The sequence below is a fragment of the Eurytemora carolleeae genome, unplaced genomic scaffold (assembly GCF_000591075.1).
Source record: "Eurytemora carolleeae unplaced genomic scaffold, Eaff_2.0 scaffold806, whole genome shotgun sequence".
NCBI lineage: Eukaryota > Metazoa > Arthropoda > Copepoda > Calanoida > Temoridae > Eurytemora > Eurytemora carolleeae.
The window spans coordinates 91785-112902 of NW_019396801.1; the positions used below are offsets into that span (position 1 = coordinate 91785).

General features: G+C 34.0%; 2 protein-coding genes across 2 annotated transcripts; both read left to right on the plus strand.

Annotated features, from left to right (window-relative positions):
* The first annotated feature begins 5314 nt into the window (after positions 1-5314).
* On the plus strand, positions 5315-16120 carry LOC111708817 (zinc finger protein ZPR1). The gene is made up of 15 exons (XM_023482312.1): positions 5315-5403; positions 6052-6136; positions 6646-6753; positions 8417-8566; positions 9092-9164; positions 9706-9755; positions 10461-10566; positions 11106-11193; positions 11663-11742; positions 12504-12631; positions 13423-13523; positions 14221-14345; positions 15060-15140; positions 15661-15702; positions 15792-16120. Exons 1-15 carry the CDS (start codon positions 5361-5363, stop codon positions 15873-15875), a joined length of 1344 nt encoding a protein of 447 aa, XP_023338080.1. The 5' UTR covers positions 5315-5360; the 3' UTR covers positions 15876-16120.
* Positions 16115-20823, plus strand: LOC111708818 (metaxin-3). The gene is made up of 11 exons (XM_023482313.1): positions 16115-16245; positions 16480-16631; positions 16916-16975; positions 17336-17379; positions 17576-17639; positions 17700-17757; positions 18009-18108; positions 18802-18883; positions 19027-19095; positions 20126-20197; positions 20716-20823. Exons 1-11 carry the CDS (start codon positions 16146-16148, stop codon positions 20806-20808), a joined length of 894 nt encoding a protein of 297 aa, XP_023338081.1. The 5' UTR covers positions 16115-16145; the 3' UTR covers positions 20809-20823.
* Positions 20824-21118: the final 295 nt, after the last annotated feature.

Here is a 21118-nt window from a genome sequence, read left to right on the forward strand (position 1 = left end):
TTAAAATGCAATCAAATAAATGTTTGAAGCACCGTAGAGGTCACTTTAAATTACATTGAAGCTTTTTTCTCAAAACCAATTTTTTGGTTGATTTCACTTCCGGGGTTCATGGCTACACACATACACACAATTTATTCGTATTTACGTTTATCAGCAATCCACACAAACTGTGCTCTAGTTATTATTGACGCATGACAATGTATCCCCGGCGACGCATCTCCAGCATGCGACGCATCTCTGACGCTTCTTCACGGTCGGGTTAATTTGTTTGAAATGGTGCAGATTTAATATTTTGATTAATTACATACAAGTTCTCTATATATACTTTATAGTGTATATATAAATATCTGTTTACATCCGTATTTAATGTGTACACTGTACAATTTAAAAAAATGTTTACAGCAATCTGAACAGTTATGAAAATTATTCACCTATTATTAAGACCAAGCTCATTGATTATTAAATATTTTCAAAAATGTCGGTGTTCAACTTCAAAGTACAGGGTGTCCCACGAAACATGACAGTTGAGGATTAGCTTGAAATGTCTTCTTCCATAATTTGCTATGCTGTTTGATACTAAAGAGACTAATAACATTTTATATTTAATTGACAGTTATATTATACAGAGCGTCCCATATCATATCAGATTATCTCCAATCTTTAACACCAAAATAAACCCTTAATACTCGAAAAACTTATCATTTTCCGCAAGAAAATTCTTATATAACCCTTATATTATCTTTCAAAATGATTCATTCTAATTAAATTTTCTAATTAGTCCCAAAAATCGTAATTTAGACCCGTTCTCGGTCTAATATGATGTGGGACACCCTGTAGTAAAATTTATTTCACAGTAAAATATATATGAGTTCAACATTTTTTTTAAAGGAATAAACTGCAAAAAGTTTTTAATATCTAATACAGTATGTGGAAGAAGACATTCAAAGCTATTCACCAAGTGTCATGCTTCGTGGTACACCCTGTATGTGTTCATTTTGGCCTTTCATTTGCTCTTGGAAGACAAACAATGAAAAAGGTTTTTTTTTGGGGGGGGGGAACAAAAATTCAAAATTGCAATTTTTAGTCGAAACCAACCCCGTGTAATGCTTTTGATATCTTAATATCTTATAGTTTGAAACTTATTATTAAAGGGAAAAGTCTTACTTTTTTTTAGCAGCGGAGGAAACAATGTAAAATATTCATGATTGGAAATGTTATTTGGCAGAAAATTGTCAATTTTGCTAAATGACTTTTGTTTTGAAAGTGGTGTTTGGGAATAAATATTTCTCTTCTTAAAGGCCAATGACAGTGCAGTATTGTTGTCAGGTGACAGCTACAGAAATCATGGGACCAGTATACTGCACTGCCATTGACTGAAGTTGTAATACGGACTATACGGACTGTATGAAATAATATTATCAATTACATCTATTAAAAATGCAAAAAAAAAATTACAATAGGAGCAAACCTGATATTCTCAGGCTCCTGTTGGGTATAATCTTTTTTTAATTGGTTGCATATTTGCTTAACATGATCTGTTTATACCTACTACTTTTATACAAAATTGTATATATATGAGTTTTTGTATAAATCAATTTCTCGAGACAGGAACATCAGATAGATGTCTTACATGTATCATTCAACTCCTGAGATTCTCAGGTTTTATCCTATACCCCCTTTCATTTTTCCTTTACAGTCCCTTTAATGTTTAATTTTAAACCCTTTAGCAAACTTCACTTTTAAAAATATATCCTAGATATTTTGTCACATCGAAATTACAAACTTTTTTTTGTAGTTATTAACAGAATTTTAAAGGGATATCTCACAATTTGTTCTACTCCTGATAATATCTTCGTAATTTCGAAATCATCTCGGTAGTTCGAAATTTCTAATTCGATATCAGGTTTTTTATCTTCCTCTAACTACACTAAAGTTTTGTATAATTTGGTAATTTTTTTTTAAATCATAATTTATAAACATCATTTTCTTCAATGTTGGCTGGAAACAAACAAACCAAAGATTACAAAAATGTTTTATTATTGCAACATATTACAAGAATGGAAAAGTAAGACGACATTAGCACAATAATTAAGTGCATTTGATGTTGTTACAAAGCAAATAGCTTTACTAGAAAGTAGAAACTTATTAAATCACTTATTGAGTGAAATGGGCTTATTTTCACTGCATAATTGCTGTCTTAATTCTATTGAACTATTTAAAGTCATAATTTGAGTCTAAAAGTCGTCTTCCTATTCCACAGTTTTCTGGTTCTCACTGTTACAACAATTTGGTAACATTATGAACATAACTATAGCAATTGCTGAGACACATGAAATTGTTTAAATAACGTAAGACGACTGCATTTTTTATTTCAGAAAGTTCAATTAATAAAAACCCTCCAAATGTGCAGTGTACACTGTACAATTAGATAAGCCTGTGAAGACTTCTGGAAACCTTACAACATGAAGATCCCAAGGTTGAGTTAAGTCTAACGCCTTAAAATTTGTCTTTCATTCGCAAAACTCTTGGGCAATTCTTGCGAAAGAAAGCGAAAATTTTGGCTTTCGTTACGCTACCTTTTTTCGATAAAAATAGCACTTTGCGCAATCATTTACAAACTTTATTTCGCGCAAAATTGCGCTATTCCACTTTTTCTTCTTCTTCTTCTAACTTTTGCGTTGAATAATAATCGCGAATTTTTGCGAGAATATTCTCAGGAAAAGGTTGATTAAAGGTAAGCTGTTTAAATTGGTTATTCATGAGTTTGTACTTTTTTCCATATATAATTGAAATAATTACAAAAGGAAATGATTACTTGCCTATAACTCTATTTTGCAACCTGGTATCAATTTTAAATTATCAAAATTCTAATTTCTGTTTTATTAGTTTTTGTCCCTCAATTTGAAGATTTTGAAACTAAAAGTAACCAATTCATAATTTCTTTTTAAATAAATTTTTAAATAAGCCTTCAGTTATTTGATTCTGTGCAGAAACTGTCATTTTGGTCAATTTGCAATAACTTGTTTTGGGTAAAAATTTACGTTTTTGCGCAAAACTTTGGGTTTTGGGCAAAACTTATTGCACTTTATGCCCAAAAGATGCGCGAAAATTACGCAAATTTTGCGCTAAAAATATGGTTATTTCATTCATGGAAACCCTATTTGAAGCTAATTATAAAACTATTTGATATAAAACAACATCAAATACAAATAAATTTGCTTAATGTACGCTTTAAGGTTGTTGAGTTTTATGTGTGTCAGCTGTAGGTAACCTCTTAAAAGTGATTATTTGCAAGTTATGCATGATTTACTTTTTCATAAAAAATGTATCCCACAAAAAAAGCTAAATATTGATGGCATTTGACAGAAAATTGTCAATTTTGCAAAATGACTTTCTTTTCAGAAAGTTGTTTGAGAATGAATGTTTCTCCAGTTTATAATTTGAAAACCCTTGAGTAACCTTGCTATAGAGAGAAAATATATGTTTTGGACGCTAAAAAGGACGATCAGTGTAAAAAATATGTTAATGCCTTTTTGTTATGAAAGCTAAAAAATGGTTTTAAAAAAACAAAAAAATCTTACTATTTGTTAAACATGTTTTTTACATTTTTGCGACTTTTTTGACATTTAAAAATATTCTCAAGCACCCGAATTATTGAAGTTTAGTATGGTCTAATTTTTTTCTTCAATGAGCTGGCCTTGAAAAATTGGAGTATAATCATGCATAGCTTTACTCTTTAAGTTCTTTTTTTGGAAAAAGCGATTTTTTCTTAAATAAGCGATTTTTTGTCGCCTAATCGGGTGCCATCCAACTTTTTAACCCGATTAGGCGACTTTTTATCGCTTAATTATGATTTTCTAATTTAGAGTGCTCACAGTATAAACATATGATTAAGACCCTCCCACAGACTTTATAGGGTTAATATTGATTTTTCTTTTCTTAACCCTTAAGGATGCCGGAGGAAGAAATTGACCCCCCCCCCTCTATTTTCTTCTTGTGAAAAACTGCAAATGTGCGAATTTCCTTTACAGGCGTCTGTGCAAAAAGATGAGCAATATTTCGTTGCAAAAATTGTGCAATCTGCTTGCTTTTGTTGTAGGTTTTGCAAAGTGCTGTAAAATGTTGAAATCCAATGATTGGAAGAAGGTCTAATATAGATTTAGTCTGGTATAGGTAAAATAAGGCAATTAGGCAGTATGCCTGAGGACTCAAGCAGTATAGTATAAAAGCCCAGCTTTTAGCCTTAAGTGAAAAAATATGACAGTAAGAAAAGCCAGAAAATTTGAGCTTCCTAGCACAAATAGTATTTGAGTTATCGCAAAAAAACGATCTAGGTCAAATTGACCCCCCCCCCAGCTAGGGTTAACACATGGGGTGTCCCAATAAACATGGGAATTCAGTGACGAATTCGATATCGTCTTTTTAAATAATTCTTTGATTTAGTATAATGATACCTACTGAGAAAGCTGTAATCTGTAAGAGTTTCGTCTGCTATGTTCAAAATTTGTTTGTTTATGCTTTGACTGCATACAGTTGTACTTAGTAAAATAAGAAAATTGCAGTATACAAACAGAGTAAACTTGTCCGTCTTCACTGTTCATCTTGCGGAGACATTATAGACACATCTTTACAGTCTTTTAGCCTTTTCTTAAAATAAACTCTAGCAGACATAATAATATTATAGCTTTTGAAATTATATGTATTATAATGCTAATTCATAACAAAGACGATATCGAATTCGTTTCTGAATCCCATGTTTTTTGGGACACCCTGTACGAACAGTTTTTTTATGTGGATGAACAACGACCGATAGGGGGGTGAACCAATATTTATTTTGGCTAAAGTCCAACCACCCCTCTCCGCCAGGCTTAACCTCTAGTCAGCCCAGTCAGGACAGTCAGCCCCCACCCTGCGTGAAACATAATTTAAATTATTAATCATTACACTATCCGCCTAAAGACAAACCCGGGGGGGATATCGTTTGCCGCGTTGAATTACAAAGCTGAAATTATTTGGCTTGGCGCCATGTTGAGTGTACAACCTCGTTTTATTATTATGAAATTAAGAGTAGAATCGGATAACAAAGATTCCTGTGTGAGAAACCCACTTGCGCGCGCTCACGCTAAAATGTAATAATTGAATAAATTTCAATATAGCGATTTGCGACGGATACTCTTGGCCAATTTCTTATACGTTTACCACTACTGTTACGCTTTACCAGAGCAGTGAAGATAGATAGATACGACCTATTTGTACCTATGGTAGCATAAATAGGAAATTAGCCAACTCTAATTGCAATCAAGTTATTCTCAATTTAACTGACATACCATCTTTATTTCATTTCAGATAATATCTACAGAATGGGGGAGAACAATGGGGAAGTTTTGTTTTCTGACTTGTCAGGTGAATAGCTTTATAAATTACAGTCTGTAACCTGTTTTCTGAGAAACATTTTGAAATTCAAGAAAAAAATTCCCCTCGGCCCTTTCATCTAACAATTTAGTTTGGGAGATTGCAGTTTTTATCAATTTTTAGATCTGTTCAGTTTTCAAGTGCAACGTTGCTAAATTGGTAATTTCCTAACATACGATTTTTGGACCCCCCCCTCCANTTGACAATGTGGCCGCAGCGCCCGGACCCCGAGCCGCGGTGCTGGGCCCCTAGCCTGTCCTAGCCGCGGCACTCGGCCCCCTAGCCTGATCTAGACGCAGCTTTCGGCCTAGAAAGCGTCTTAACCTAACCTAACCCTAAATATCTACTAATCTTATATATAAGACATGGAAATAATTGACCATGTGGCCACAGTGCTCGGTCCCCTAGCCTGTCCTAGCCGCAGCCCTCGGCCCAGAAAGCGTCTTAACCTAACCTAACCCTAAATGAATACTTATTTTATTGAAAATTGTTGTAAAAGTGGTCATGTACAAATTGAAAGGAGTGGACGGTGGTCCTAAAATCGTAAACTGGGACGGCACCGCTTAGTTTTGCTGATATTTCACGATTCCTCAAATTAAAATTGCGTAAGCATTTTCTTAAATATATCTTGCTGTTCAGGTGACGATTATCAGAAACCGACTGAAATAGAAAGTCTATGTCTGAACTGTGGTAAAAATGGAACAACTAAGCTTATGTTGACCAGGTGATAAATATATTAATTTCTCCTGAAGTTGCTGAATATGCTGAATATCTTAAACGCTTGATCTCGATCTCCGATATGGGCCTTTTTAAATCCGAGGATCAAAGCTTTATCTTCAAATTACAGTTATCACTGCAAGGTAGCGGAATATCAAAGAGAAAATAATTAAATCCGAAGGTCTGCTTATAAAGATGAAGATCAATGCTTGTTTTAACAAAAGTTCTTACTTTTGTTTAAATATCTCTCACTTCCCTAAAATTCAGCATTGTTCCAATTTTGTTAAAATATCCACTTTTCTTTTCCCCCTTTGCCCTATTATTCCTTAAGTGTTTATTTGTGCCTGTGGGGGGGTGTGTGTGTTTGTTAATTTTGAAAATATTAACATGAATCCACATTAAAAAAGTGTTTTTTGACATTGTAGCAGGTAATAATGTATCTAATCCCTTTTTTTTTTGAGGGGGGGGNAAAATTTATACATTTCTTCTTTCAATTTTGATAATTTTCTCTACCAGGATTCCTCACTACAAGGAGGTGATCTTAATGAGCTTTAACTGCGCTGAGTGTGGGTTCTCTAACTCAGAACTACAGTCCGGAAGTAAGATTCAGGATAAAGGTCTCAGGTAATAATTCACACCGGAAGTAAATACAGGATAAAGGTCTCGGGTGATAATTCATGCCGGAAGTAAATACAGGATAAAGGTCTCGTGTAATAATTCACGCTGGAAGTAAACTAAAGGATAAAGGACTAGGGTAATAATTCACGCCGGAAGTAAAATACAGAATAAAGGACTAGGGTAATAATTCATGCCGGAAGTAAACTAAAGGATAAAGGACTAGGGTAATAATTCATGCCGGAAGTAAACTAAAGGATAAAGGACTAGGGTAATAATTCACACCGGAAGTAAAATACAGTATAAAGGACTAGGGTAATAATTCACGCCGGAAGTAAAATACAGTATAAAGGACTAGGGTAATAATTCACGCCGGAAGTAAAATACAGTATAAAGGACTAGGGTAATAATTCACGCTGGAAGTAAAATACAGTATAAAGGTCTCGGGTGATAATTCATGCCGGAAGTAAATACAGGATAAAGGTCTCGTGTAATAATTCACACTGGAAGTAAACTAAAGGATAAAGGACTAGGGTAATAATTCATGCCGGAAGTAAAATACAGTATAAAGGACTAGGGTAATAATTCACGCTGGAAGTAATATACAGGACAAAGGACTAGGGTAATAATTCACACTGGAAGTAAAATACAGGATTAAGGTCTTGGGTAATGATTCATGCCGGAAGTAAGATAGATTAAGGTCTCGGGTAATAATTCACACCGGAAGTAAGATATAGGATTAAGGTCTCGGGTAATAATTCACGCCGGAAGTAAGATTCAGGATAAAGGTCTCGGGTAATAATTCACGCCGGAAGTAAGATTCAGGATAAAGGTCTCGGGTAATAATTCACGCTGGAAGTAAAATACAGGATAAAGGTATCAGGTAATAATTCACGCTGGAAGTAAAATACTACAGGATAAAGGTCTCGGGTAATAATTCACGCTGGAAGTAAAATACAGGATAAAGGTATCAGGTAATAATTCACGCTGGAAGTAAAATACAGGATAAAGGTCTCGGGTAATAATTCACGCCGGAAGTAAAATACAGGATAAAGGTATCAGGTAATAATTCACGCTGGAAGTAAAATACAGTATAAAGGTATCAGGTAATAATTCACACCGGAAGTAAAATACAGTATAAAGGACTAGGGTAATAATTCACGCTGGAAGTAAAATACAGTATAAAGGACTAGGGTAATAATTCACGCCGGAAGTAAAATACAGGACAAAGGACTAGGGTAATAATTCATGCTGGAAGTAAAATTTAGGAAAAAGATGCTAGGTAATAAAACACTCTAATAATAAACCGGAAGTAATCTCATTTGACATCAATTTGATTTAAATCTGTAACTTGTTTAAATAAAATCTATTTTTGATCCATTAAATGTTAATATTTTCACTTTCCAGTTCGTAATATTGACCATTAAACAGGGGTGTAAATTTTCCTTAAAAATCATTCCCCCCTGTAAATTTATGCAAATATTCTTTTTCTAAATAAATAATTGAACATAAAGTGGTTATCTCAATTTTTCTGTTTGTTTATTTTTATTGTCCTATCATAATTTATGAATATTTTGACCGATTTGCCTCAAATTTGTGATCAGTGGCTCTTCAGACAATAGTTGATGCGCTTAGCTTGGTTGTTCGTTTGATTTGAATGGTTTAATTGTAGGATCGAGGTAAGCGTGAGTACCCTCCGGGATTTATCCCGCCAGGTAGTTAAATCTGATTACGCTACTCTGATTGTACCGGAGATAGACCTACAGATACCTCCGCTATCTCAGAAGGGAGATATTACAACAGTCGAGGGAATACTCACCAAGTAAGAGAAGACATTTTTATCAATGTTTACTTATAAAACGGAAAATGAACTATTTTCTGTCACTTTTGCTGGGCGGTCTGGGGGGTATTGGGGCCTCTAGCAGATTTCACTTCCTTATGAATCCTTATGCTGTAATGTTTTTTGAATGTTTAGATATCGCGATTTATATAAAAAGTAGTGGAAAATGTGGTAAAAAGAACATTTTAGAATCAACACTCTAAATGGCGTCCTAAGATCTAAGAAAGTTTATCTCGTGTTCTAACATTTTCTCTTCGCCTGTTTTGCCATAGATTTCTACAATTGAATTAATAGCATTGTTTAGATGAGAATACCATATAACACTTAAAGGGAGAGACGGCTAGGTACATATTTCATCCTAGAGTGCAGTATTTTAGATTATATTTTTAGGATTCATTTGATAATATTGAGAAAATACTGCGCCTTTGGCTCAAATATGTTACCTAGCCGGTCTCTCCCTTTAAAGAAAAATGTTAACGATTTTTTGGACATTCTCTTTAATGTTAGGACTATTGCTGGTCTGGAGCAGGATCAACCTGTTCGTAAATATCAAGATCCAGAAGGATACAATCAACTCCAGGAAATATATCCATTCTTTCTCTAATGTACTTTGTTCTTCTTCTTGTGTCCTCATTGCTTTATTTTCAGAGATTTTTGTTTTTGATCCTTTTCCACAGTAATACGTTTTCTTTCTTGTATTTTACTAGCATTTTTTATCTTCATTCTTGCTATTTTCTTTTATCTTCTTATTCTTTTAATACAATTTCTCATGAAATATTTAAAATTTAAAATTCTTTATCCAAAAAAGTCAAAAGAACGGCTTCGAGGCCACGGCTACTGCCACTCGGGCATAACAGTATAATTGCACATGTCATGTTTACTCTGTGATCCACACACTCAGAAAGGAGGCAGAGGGTCGCCGGGAGGGGTGGTTACCCTATAACAGTTGTGTTATTAGTGAGTCTGATCTAAAAAGCCTGCCTGTTAATTTTGGCTTAGAACTGGACTTCATTTTATTAAAAAGTTGTCAACTGATCTGTTCAATATCAAGGGAAAATAATAATAACCACAAGATAATATATTTTTTTTTGAGAAATATATTTTGAATATGGATTGTTAAGGAGTATGTTTTGAAAATAAAAAATATCCTGGAGTTGAAGCAGAAGTTTAGGTGAGATATTTCAAGGTATCTTACTTATAAATCAAACCTTTAAGATAATCTTAAATATTTTAATTAAGTGAATTGAAGTCAACCTCCATGGAAAGATGGCAATGTCTGATTTACAAATTCCTGGAAAATATGAAAAAGTCGTCTTCATTACCAAAAATCCTCGAAACAGGAATAAACGTTTTTGTAAGTAACTCTCGGATCATAACAATTAAAACATATTATGAAAAATCAACTATATATAAATGGGCGAAAGATAATCGATGACTATAGGTTGTAATTTCTGAATGATTTGTTTGAAATTAAATTGATTTTTTTACGGTCTAAGTCGTATGTTGAAATTTTCTCAATTTGTATGGACGCCATGTTATTCGGTATGAGACGTCTTTAACAATGTTCTCCTTATAGACGCAACAAATAGAAGTAAGATTAGTGGCGATCAAAAGCGCTTTTTTATCGCATTTAGCCTATACCCCCTTTCATTTTTCGTGAACACTCCCTTTAATCAGACAAAGCTTTAAAGGGTACTGTTGTGAATCAAGCAATGCAATCTTTGCATGGAGGGTCACTTAAAATTACGCTTACAGTCCCTTTAAAATTTCAACTTTTCTGAAGGGAAAATAATTGTTTAAGCAAGTTTAAAGTTGTGTATAAAACAGAGCTGCTTCTATAGGAATGTTTTGTATTATTTCTAATTCTATATTTCAGGATAATAGTAGATGACCCAAGTGGAAATAGTTTTATTGAAAACCCCTTTGCACCTGCTGTAGACCCAACTAGGATAGAGAGACATTATGTTAGAAGTACAGAACAGGTATACAGTACACAGTACACACTTAGAAGTTCAGAACAGGTACACATACACACAACACAGTACACACTTAGAAGTTCAGAACAGATACACATTTCACAATTAGCTTAGAAGTACACCCTTAGGAGTACAGAACCGGTACAAAATACACATGGCACCTTCAGGAGTACAGAACAGACACAGTACACAGTGCACACTTAGGAATATAGAGCAAACACAGTACACAATACACACTTAGGACTGCAGAGAAGGTACTAAGTACATAGTACACACTTAGGTGTACAGAGCAGACACAATACACACTTGAAAGAACTCCTAATTATTTATTTGGATCATGAGTTAGGTCTGTATTAAATCTATCCTAACTCCTAATGATATATTAGGATCATGAGTTAGCTCTGAATTAAATCTATCCTATCTCCTAATGATATATTAGGATCATGAGTTGGGTCTGTATTAAACCTATCCTAACTTCTAATGATATATTAGGATCATGAGTTGGGTCTGTATTAAATCTATCCTAACTCCTAATGATATATTAGGATCATGAGTTGGGTCTGTATACAGCTAAGGAGTTAAGAACCGAAGAGGAGGTTAATGCCGATAATGCAGTCGGGGATGCGCTCACAGGTATCTACTTAAATCAAAGCAGTGTTAATACTTTTCTGCCTATTTTTCTTCTTCTAGCTTATTCCTTTTTTTTTTACAATGTGAGCCCTTCGTTTTCGTAAAAATCAGCAAGATGGAAAGCAGAAGATAAAGTTTTTTAAACGTTTCTCTATTTTGAGATATAAGGATTTGTTACTTCTTTTCAAAACTGAAAACAATTTTCGAATCGTTTTTGAAAATTCGTTTTGGTTTTTATCTTTGATCAAAGTAAAATATTTGCTTTGTGCATTAAAACAAAATTGCTTAATATGCAAATTTGAAGTAGGACTTTCATCTCAGATTCTTTTGAAGCCTTTAAAAAGCCTAAAATCTTTTAGTGTTTAAAAACGGGCCTCAAAATGATTCTGTACCTTCAAATAGTTTGGCCCCAACCTTTATATAGATATAGAATAGATTGCATACTTATTTTCATATATTTAATGTTTTTCAGAAGAAAAGCTGAAAGAAGAAGTTCTTCATTTTAGCACAAACTGTCCAGACTGTAATGCCCCAGCACAGACAAACATGAAGGTCAGTTGGTCAAGTTTTAATAAACTAGAGGCCGAATTTAAAGAACTTAAGCCGCGGCTCAAATATGGTTAGTTCCACTTAAAATCGTATTCAATGTTTCAAGATTAAACCGGCGCTCAATTGAAACCGGTTTTTGGGCGATTTGAGACGCGGCTCAAATTCACTAAATTCGGACTCAGGGTTCTTTTTAAATCTTTAGTCACCTCGCGCCCTTTTAAATAGTAATTATTGTAGCTTTTAATTTGTTCGTTTCTTCGGACATCTTATAACATTTTTTCAAAATAAAAATCGAAATTTAAATTTTCAAAATTTCAAACCGTGTCAGTTCATCTTCCCTGTGACCCCCACACCTAAAGTTTAAACCATTTAATTTCAAAAATTAATGATTATTTTATCTATGATTGAATCATTTAATTCTAAATTGTATTAATAAAGGGGTAAACGCAAAACATCTTATTTTCTTTTTTAAAATTCGGTGATATGATGGATCAAACCTCTGTAGAGTAATAAAAGTAGATGTTAGGTCCACATTTTTTGAAAATATATTTCGGTCTGACCCTCGTCAGTTCTTAAGATTGTTTCTGTCACAATGCCGTCTTCCTTTCAGATAATAAGTAATTGATATATATAATCGTTACATAATAATTTTAATTTTTTTCCCCAAGCAAAATACTTTTTAAAACATGGGTCACTTTCATTTTTTTTTAGTTTTTAATTTTAAAATTTCCCGGTATTTAGGTCGTAATTTTTCCTTTGTTTAGATTACAAATATTCCGTTCTTCAAAGAAGTTGTGATAATGGCAACTATATGTGAGATGTGTGATTCTAAAACCAACGAGGTGAAGAGCGGAGGAGGAATAGAACCTAAAGGAAAAAAGATCACTCTCAAGTAAGTTAAGTTTTGAATAAATCTTTTATAACCCCTTCTAATTGTTGTCCTTAAGGAATAACGATGTATCCTGCCCAAGGAGTATGGAATAGAAGGGAGATACAACTGACGCGGCCCGCCCTACCATATGATAAAACATTCTTTGCAGACGGTACTTCATTTGAATAAGAAATATTTGTCTGATGTACAGTTACGCGTATACAATGATAAAATAACTTATTCTGAATATTTCTTAAACATATGGAGTACCGTCTGCAAAGCATGTATAATCATATGTTAGGGCCGCCCGCGTCAGTTATATCTCCCTTCTATTCCATACTCCTTGATCCTACCTTTTGCTGTCTTGTAATCCCTTAAAACATAAATTAATTTATCGATTTATTCTACCTTAAATTGTCTTAATATTTTATTTAGGGAACCCTTGAGCACCTCAGGGGTAACAAAGGCTAAACAAAATTTTTTGTTTAAAATTCGTTTGATTTCTTTAAAATTCGATTTTTTTCAATTCCACGACCCCGGACAACGCCGGGCACTTCAGTTAGTTGTCTAATGACCCTTATAATCTTCGTGATTGATTAATGATCCCTCCGGGCTATTGTATAGTGTTCTGATATAATCCACCCAAACTTCTTTGCTTAATGAAAAATGTTTCCTCCTAGCTGTAATGTTTAAGTAATCCCTCTAACGTCTTTACAGACAAGTGACCACTCCGACCTGTTGCCTCCGAACTTCTGTTATCTAGGATAATTGTTCTTTCCGATTATAAATCTCTCTGACCATCTGATTTTTAGGATAAATGATCCCTCCGACCTAAACCGTGATCTGCTGAAATCTGAAACATGTTCTATCTCTATACCAGAGTTAGAGTTCGAGATGGGAGGTGGAGCATTAGGTTAGTTTTACTTCAAATTATGGGGTTTAGGGACAGTAGGCGTTTAATTTAAGTGAACTTCCATTTATAAAGCGGTGTGTACGATTCACAACAATACCTTTTAAACCTTTGACTTATCAGCGATCAATGAAGACGGACTTGTCTGTATTTATCTAAGTAAAGCTTTTAACTGCTGGAACACGTCAGCTCTGTTAAGTTCATAGTGTACGCATCGAACACTCCAGGCAATTGGCAATTTGAACACTGTTTTAGATCATTTAGGATATTCCCCTCCTTCCCTGAGAGTCAGTAAAAATCGCGCATACGTTCCCCTTAACTAATAAAGAACAAATACTTCATCATTACTTAAGTTTTAGACTTCCATGCTGCTGTGTTTTGGTATTAAACATATATTTTCTGGAGAGAACTGGATACTTCATCGTTCATAGAATAGATTTAAACTTCAATCAATTAATCAATTGACCAATCAATCAATCAAACAATATCAAGTAATCTTGATTAGTTGTTGCATTGTTGCATGGATACATGTCCCTCTAATTTAAGAAAAATATTTCCAAGGAGTCTTTATTTTTTGTATTTTAACTATTTTGTACTTGAATGGAAGTTTTAAATTAAACGGGATCAAAAATCATTCTACTTTGAAAAAAAAACAAAAATATTATGTAACAAGATTTTGTTTGTTATTTTTTTTTTTTAGGAGGGAGGTTTACTACAGTAGAAGGATTGATGCACAACATGTTGGAGGAAATAGAGAAGAATTCTATCTGGGGAGCTGGGGATGCTACTGCTCCTGATGTTGCTGAGAGAATGGAAGCTTTTAAGGAAACCCTGCTTTTACCTGACAACAATTTGATCCTGACTCAGTTCTTAATTTTATCCTTTAAACATTTTTGACAAGAATTTCGTTTTCTGTTCACTGTCCTACTGCACACATTTAATTTGAACTAATCTAAAAAATAAGACCTGCAAAGACTCCTATCATGCAATATCAACAAACGAAAACTTTTTGTAATTGTCCGTACATTTAAAAGTTTCCACCTGAGGCTAGTTAACATATGTCATAGAGGGATAAAAACATTTCTTCAGATTAATTTACAATTAAATGTCTTATTCTATGCAATCTAAGGGTCTTCACACTATTGGAGATCGTTGAAATGGAACTTCACTAAGGAATCTTTTGCCAAAATTATTCCAAATCTACTTTTAAAATAGAATATAGACAAAATTTCAAGTGACATTTTTTATTCAATGGCAGGTTCTATTCACAATGATGCCATTAATAGCGTTCGAAAAATGTTGTGATTAACTTTAATTACTAGCGCATTTCTGCTTCAGAAACATTAGTGTAAATTGTCGGAGTTAAACAATTTCCAAATCAAATAACGAAATTATTGATCAGCTATAGATGTAAAGTTGGTATCGTTGTAAATCGGACATGATTAAAGGGCCACTTGAAATTACACGATAATCCCGTTAAATCATAAACTAACTGATAGTATTTCTTGTAATCTGTTTAAAGGCAGGTTTGTTGTTTAGAAGCGTATGCATGAATGTATTGAAGCAAAGGAACCGTTTACAATAATTCTAGATGACCCGGCCGGGAATTCGTATCTTCAGGCAGGATTATAATTCTTCCCACATTTTATAATTTTTAAGATTTTTCCCGCATTTTATAATTTTTATAATTTTCATGATTTGCCTGGGTGCGATTAAACAATTTCAGAAAACCGAGCAATATTTTTCGAAAGTAGAACATAATTCTGCAATCTGCATTTATTTCACATGTTTTCATGGCTGACACCATGGACTTTATCATTCATGGAACTATAATGTAATACCTGAATTTGATTTCAGTTTTTAGATTACTAGTGGCCGAATTTAAAGAATTTGAGCGGCGGTTTAAATTTAAGCCGAGGCTTAAATATGGTTGGTTCCACTTAAAATTGTGTAAAATTTGTTTCAAGATTTAAGCCGGCGCTTAATTTAAACCGGGTATTGGCAGATTTAAACCGCGGCTCAAATTCTTTAAATTCCATCTTAGGATAAATCTTTGGTGCCGCGCAAATTATTTTGAGTAAACCCCCCTCCCCCTCCCCCGGGTCCCGTTGATACATTTTAGAAAAATATCCGCCTGTAGAACATTTATGCGCCGGAAGAAGACCCTAATCTACATATTCTGGTGAGATTCATTTCAAAATTTAATCTTTCTAAAAGACGACATTTATAAACTTGAATTATTCGAAAAAATAACGTTTGATGATGTTTCAGGATTATGAGAGATCGTATGAGCAAAATGAGGATCTCGGCCTCAATGATATAAAGACGGAGAATTATCAAGAAAACGCGTCCTAGTTCATCTTGATCCTGATATCCGAAATTCCAATTTACTCGATTTCCTGATTTCCTGCATTGCTGATATCTTGATTTCCCCGATTTTCTAAATTAAAATCCTGAATTCAGATTCTTAGTCTTTCCAAAAGAAAAATAAATTTTTATCCATCAACCATTTATCTGTGATGTTTTAAGGATCAATTTACAACCCACTCCACAAATCCTTATTGAAATTTGATATCTTAATTTTTTTTTAACATTTTCAGTAAGAATGAACTGCTTGATTGAGTGATGGAGCTTGAATGTTGGGGAGAGGATTGGGGTATAACCTCCGTGGACCCGGAATGTTTAAAAATTCTCGCCTTTGCCAAATTTTCTGGAGCTCCACTAGGGATTTGATAGATAATAACTGTTGAACCGGAATTATTCAACTTTGTCCATGATATGAGGAGAACATTAATTTTATAATTTTGGTTTATTTTTATCCATTATTGTCCAAAATTGGACCCTAAACGGACCCTATATTGGACCCTAAACGGACCCTATATTGGACCCTAAACGGAAATATCCGCAAAATTTTATCATTAATGTTTAATCCCAGCAAACAATTTATCAATGGTTCCAGTACAAAAATCAACAAACAATCCGTTCTGGAGTCCCAAGGGGAATCTACCAGTTTTCCGACACAATGGCATAGTTTTGACAGATTTCCTCGCTGTAGCCAAGCATCTAAAATCCTGTAACTACAGCGCAGACTACAATCTCACCAATAAACAGGTTGGTGCGTGGGGGGACTGTCCTAGTTATTTAAGACAGCCCGATACGTAAAAAGCAATTTAAATAAATTTAAATAAATTGCTTAACAATTCGGCATTTGAATCTGACGGCGTCGACCAGCACTCCTGATTGATTAATTGGATTAATAGCTGATTGATCCTTTTATTGGCTAATTGATAGATCGTATTATTGACTGATTGTACGATTGTTTAATTGATTAGTTGATTGGCTGATTGATTGATAAATAAAACTTGTGTTCATTAAATTATTTAAGTCTTTTCCAGATCTCAGAAGCTGGTGCATTTATTAACTTGATGGAGGAAAGCTTGAAGCCAGCGCTACAGGAATATTTACATGCTTAAGACTACAGGGAGATTGGACGTATTTCGTGTACTCATGACGGGGAAAATGTGAAGGATTTTTTACAGCATGTTAGCTCGAAGATTTGGGGAAAATTGCATAATTATCCTAAACTTTTTATTTTCTTCATCAAATATATTTTCAGTTCTACGAAATAGCAATACAAACATTACACCAAGAGTGTGGGGGACCTGTTTTAAAAAATATGAAATTTCTATTTCTTCTTTCCGTACAAGATTACAATTAAATTACTAAAACCGCTTTGGTAAGAATCTCTCAGTGTTTGGAATAAGGTGTCTCGGTGTAAATAAAGAAGATATATTGAATTAAGCATGTGTTTGTAGTATATCACGTGGGTCGACACTAAAAACCATATAAATCTCACCAGGTTGATAGATAGATACATATTCGATAAACTTAAGTTGAATTTGGACTTTTTTATAAAAGGGACTGATAACGTAAGTTCAACTGGTAAGGAGTTAATTTCCCAGTTCACAAGGGTAATATGATCTATTTCAGTTTTTCACATGAAATTTTTTTTTTTAATGTCTCTCGTACTTAATTATCTATCTATCCGTCATTAGAGTTTGGTTTGGTAAGCACCTACCCTTCCCCTATGGTCTATTTTACCCAAACAGATATGAAAAGGTAAAAATAAGATTGAATTTTTTCTTCAAATTTTTTGATAATTTTTTGATTTAATTTCAGGCTGCTGTTAGATTAATAGAGAGTCTCTACCCGCAGTTTAGTGAATTTGGTGAAATAGGTAAAATCCTCATATTCATAATATTTTCAAACAAACAAATGTTTGTAGGGCCGACGAAAAACATCAGGATAAAGTATTTACTGAAGAGTAAAACATAAAAACGTACCTCCGATTATGTTGATACGTTCGTATTTTTAAAACCCCTCAAACTATTTTTTATCTCCTTTTTACGTTTTTTCTTTATTTTGAACAAACTTCATTTTATAATCAATTATTTTCAACAATTACCCAAAGTTTAATTGATTTTCTAGGAAATGATACCGAGGTTGAGACTGCTGTTTATAAAGCTGCCCAGGAATGTTTAACTCTTCTCTCTAACCGACTAGCTGATTCACATTATCTGTTTGGAATGTAAGTCTTTCTAATCGTCTAACTGATCTCATTATCTGTTTGGAATTTAAGTCTTTCTAATCGTCTAGCTGATTCTCATTATCTGTTTGGAATGTAAGTCTCTCAAACCGACTAGCTGATTCTTATTATCTGTTTGGAATGTAAGTCTCTCTAACCGACTAGCTGATTCTCATTATCTGTTTGGAATTTAAGTCTTTCTAATCGTCTAGCTGATTCTCATTATCTGTTGGGAATGTAAGTCTCTCTAATTCTGATTCTCATTATCTGTTTGGAATGTAAGTTTCTCTAATCGTCTAGCTGATTCACATTATCTGTTTGGAATGTAAGTCTTTCTAATCGTCTAGCTGATTCTCATTATCTGTGTGTTATGTAAGTCTCTCTAACCGACTAGCTGATTCTCATTATTTGTTTGGAATGTAAGTCTCTCTAACCGACTAGCTGATTCTCATCATCTTTTTGGAATATAATTTCAACCACTCTAATCGTCTAGCTGATTCTCATTATCTTTTTGGAATATAATTTCACCCACTAATCGTCTTGCTGATTCAGATTATCTGTTTGGAATGTAAGTTTTTACTTAAAGTAAATATATAAATATATCACACAAAAGCCGTTTTCCCCCTAGATAAGTAGGTTCCTATCCATTTTCTCTGATAGGTAATTTCGATCAGATTAAAAAAAAAACTTGTTAAGGTCAGCTAGCAGTGTAGACGCTGTGATGTATGGTTATCTAGCTCCTCTACTCAAGGCTCCGTATCCCAACAATACCTTGCAGGAATACATCTCATCGCAACATTTTATTTTTGTTACTTAAAGTCGTGTTCTGACTAGCTCAGAGCTGATTAGATCTAGACATTTTCTATTTATATACACCTATATTCTACAATTATATATTGCTAGAGAGATGTATTTGTTTAGAATTATTTAAAGAACTGTAGTAATCTTGTCAGATTTGTAGTTAGAATATCACAGAACTATTTTCCAAAGGTAAGTTCTTTAGGAAATTAAATTAGATAAGATTTTTGAGTGCTTTGTAAATGCAAACTCAGTTTTTTGGACAGTAAATTTTTCATCAATAGACTGAACTTATTGTTAAAGTTAATGATAAACAGTATTTTCTAAAATGCACATTGATTGACTTATTCACGGAACCAATAAATATAACGCGAAAACACGATACAAGATACTTTATTGAATAATAAAATGAGAAATGTGGTGAAATGGTAAACTCTATATACAGCTGCACACCGATCAGCTCCACCTCCGCTCTAGCATGTTCGTCCTCCTGACCATCTTGTGCAGATCCTTGAACCCTAGTTTCATGATTTCCAGGTGGATTCCCGGGACAGGAATTTCCAATCAAACATGGGCCTCATTTTGACGGGAATCTATAAATATCCTTAAACACTAAACAAGAGGGGAGAACGGGGTATATATTTCCCCAACAAACTATTCCAAATCTAAAAAAACAAAAAATCTTTTTTCCGATATCTTCTACATTATTCATAACAATTCATACAACGTTAAACAGTTAATATCTCAGATTCACAGCCGAAACTTTTACTTTCAAGCGATCAAGTACTTATTCCATAGAGGACAGTTTTTTGTCCTCTGATTCTTCAAGGTTTCCAGAGATATCCCAAAGATGCTGTCAAAAGGAAGATGCTGATTAGTATTCCACCAAATCATTAACAACACAAAAGTTCTGGACCCATAATTAAAGAATTAATACAAAACCACCATTTTAAACATCTGAGTATACTTGTGATAGCCCGGATGGATTCCAGGCCGCAGACTGCATGTTGATGCTCTGCACCCTGAAGGCGGTCTGGGGGTTCCATGTCGGGTTCCCTTTCAGATCCTATAATTATTCTTATTCTTATAGACAGAACCACTAGAAATCTGTAGACCGTCATGGGCTCAGCTCAGCTAATAACTGAGTTATGAACTTGAAGGGATGGACGTTTAAGCCTGATCACTTCGGATCTAGGGTTTATTATTTATTATTATTATTCAGGTTGTGAAAAGCTTTGATGAGAGGGGACACCAGGAACAGAAATCAGAACAAGGGAGCACTGAGGGTAGGCAGGTAAACAGATTACACTTTATAATTTTAAGTTTTTAAAAAGTTAGGTTAAGTGTCCTAGGACTGAATTTAAGAACAATTGAATAAGGTCGCTAAACTTCTACTGCCGATTCAAATTTGAATTGAAAGATATTCAAGAAGTTTGAATCGGTGATTCAAAAGTTGAACCAGCGGTAGTTTAGCGACCTCTCCAATTCATTATATTCGTTTCCAGGGCTATCCATTAAAATAGTAAGCTCCTAGATTCACAACTGAGCAGTTAAAATCTTTATCTGAGTAACTACAAGGAAAATATGGCTGATTTTCTTTCCGTAGATCAATAGGGCGCGGGTCGGAAACAAAATAAGTAGGATCGCCGCGTCATTTTGTGACTTCATTTGCGGGTTGGAAGAAAACGGGTGCTGGCTACCTTCTTCCCTCGTCCAATAGGATCAGTTTTCTTCCCTTCCCCTCAAGAACGTCATTCAAAGAAGGAAAATATTTAAAGATTTTTAATAACTAATATTTTTTATACTACATAGGAAGCAGAGGAGAGAGAAGCGGAGTGGCCAAACCAAACCAGGAACAAGGTAGAAATTAAACAAAACAAAAACCAAGAACAAGGTAGGAAATGAAATTACAAAACAAACCTGGATCAAGGTAGAAATTATACAAAACCAGGAACAAGGTAGAAATTAGCCAAACCGAACCAGGAACAAGGTAGAAATTAGCCAAACCACACCAGGAACAAGGTAGAAATTAAACAAACCAAACTAGGAACAAGGTAGAAATTAAACAAACCAAACCAGGAACAAGGTAGAAATTAAACAAACCAAACCAGGAACAAGGTAGAAATTAAACAAACCAAACCAGGAAAAAGATAGAAATTTAACAAACCAAACCAGGAACAAGGTAGAAATTAAACAAACCAAACCAGGAATAAGG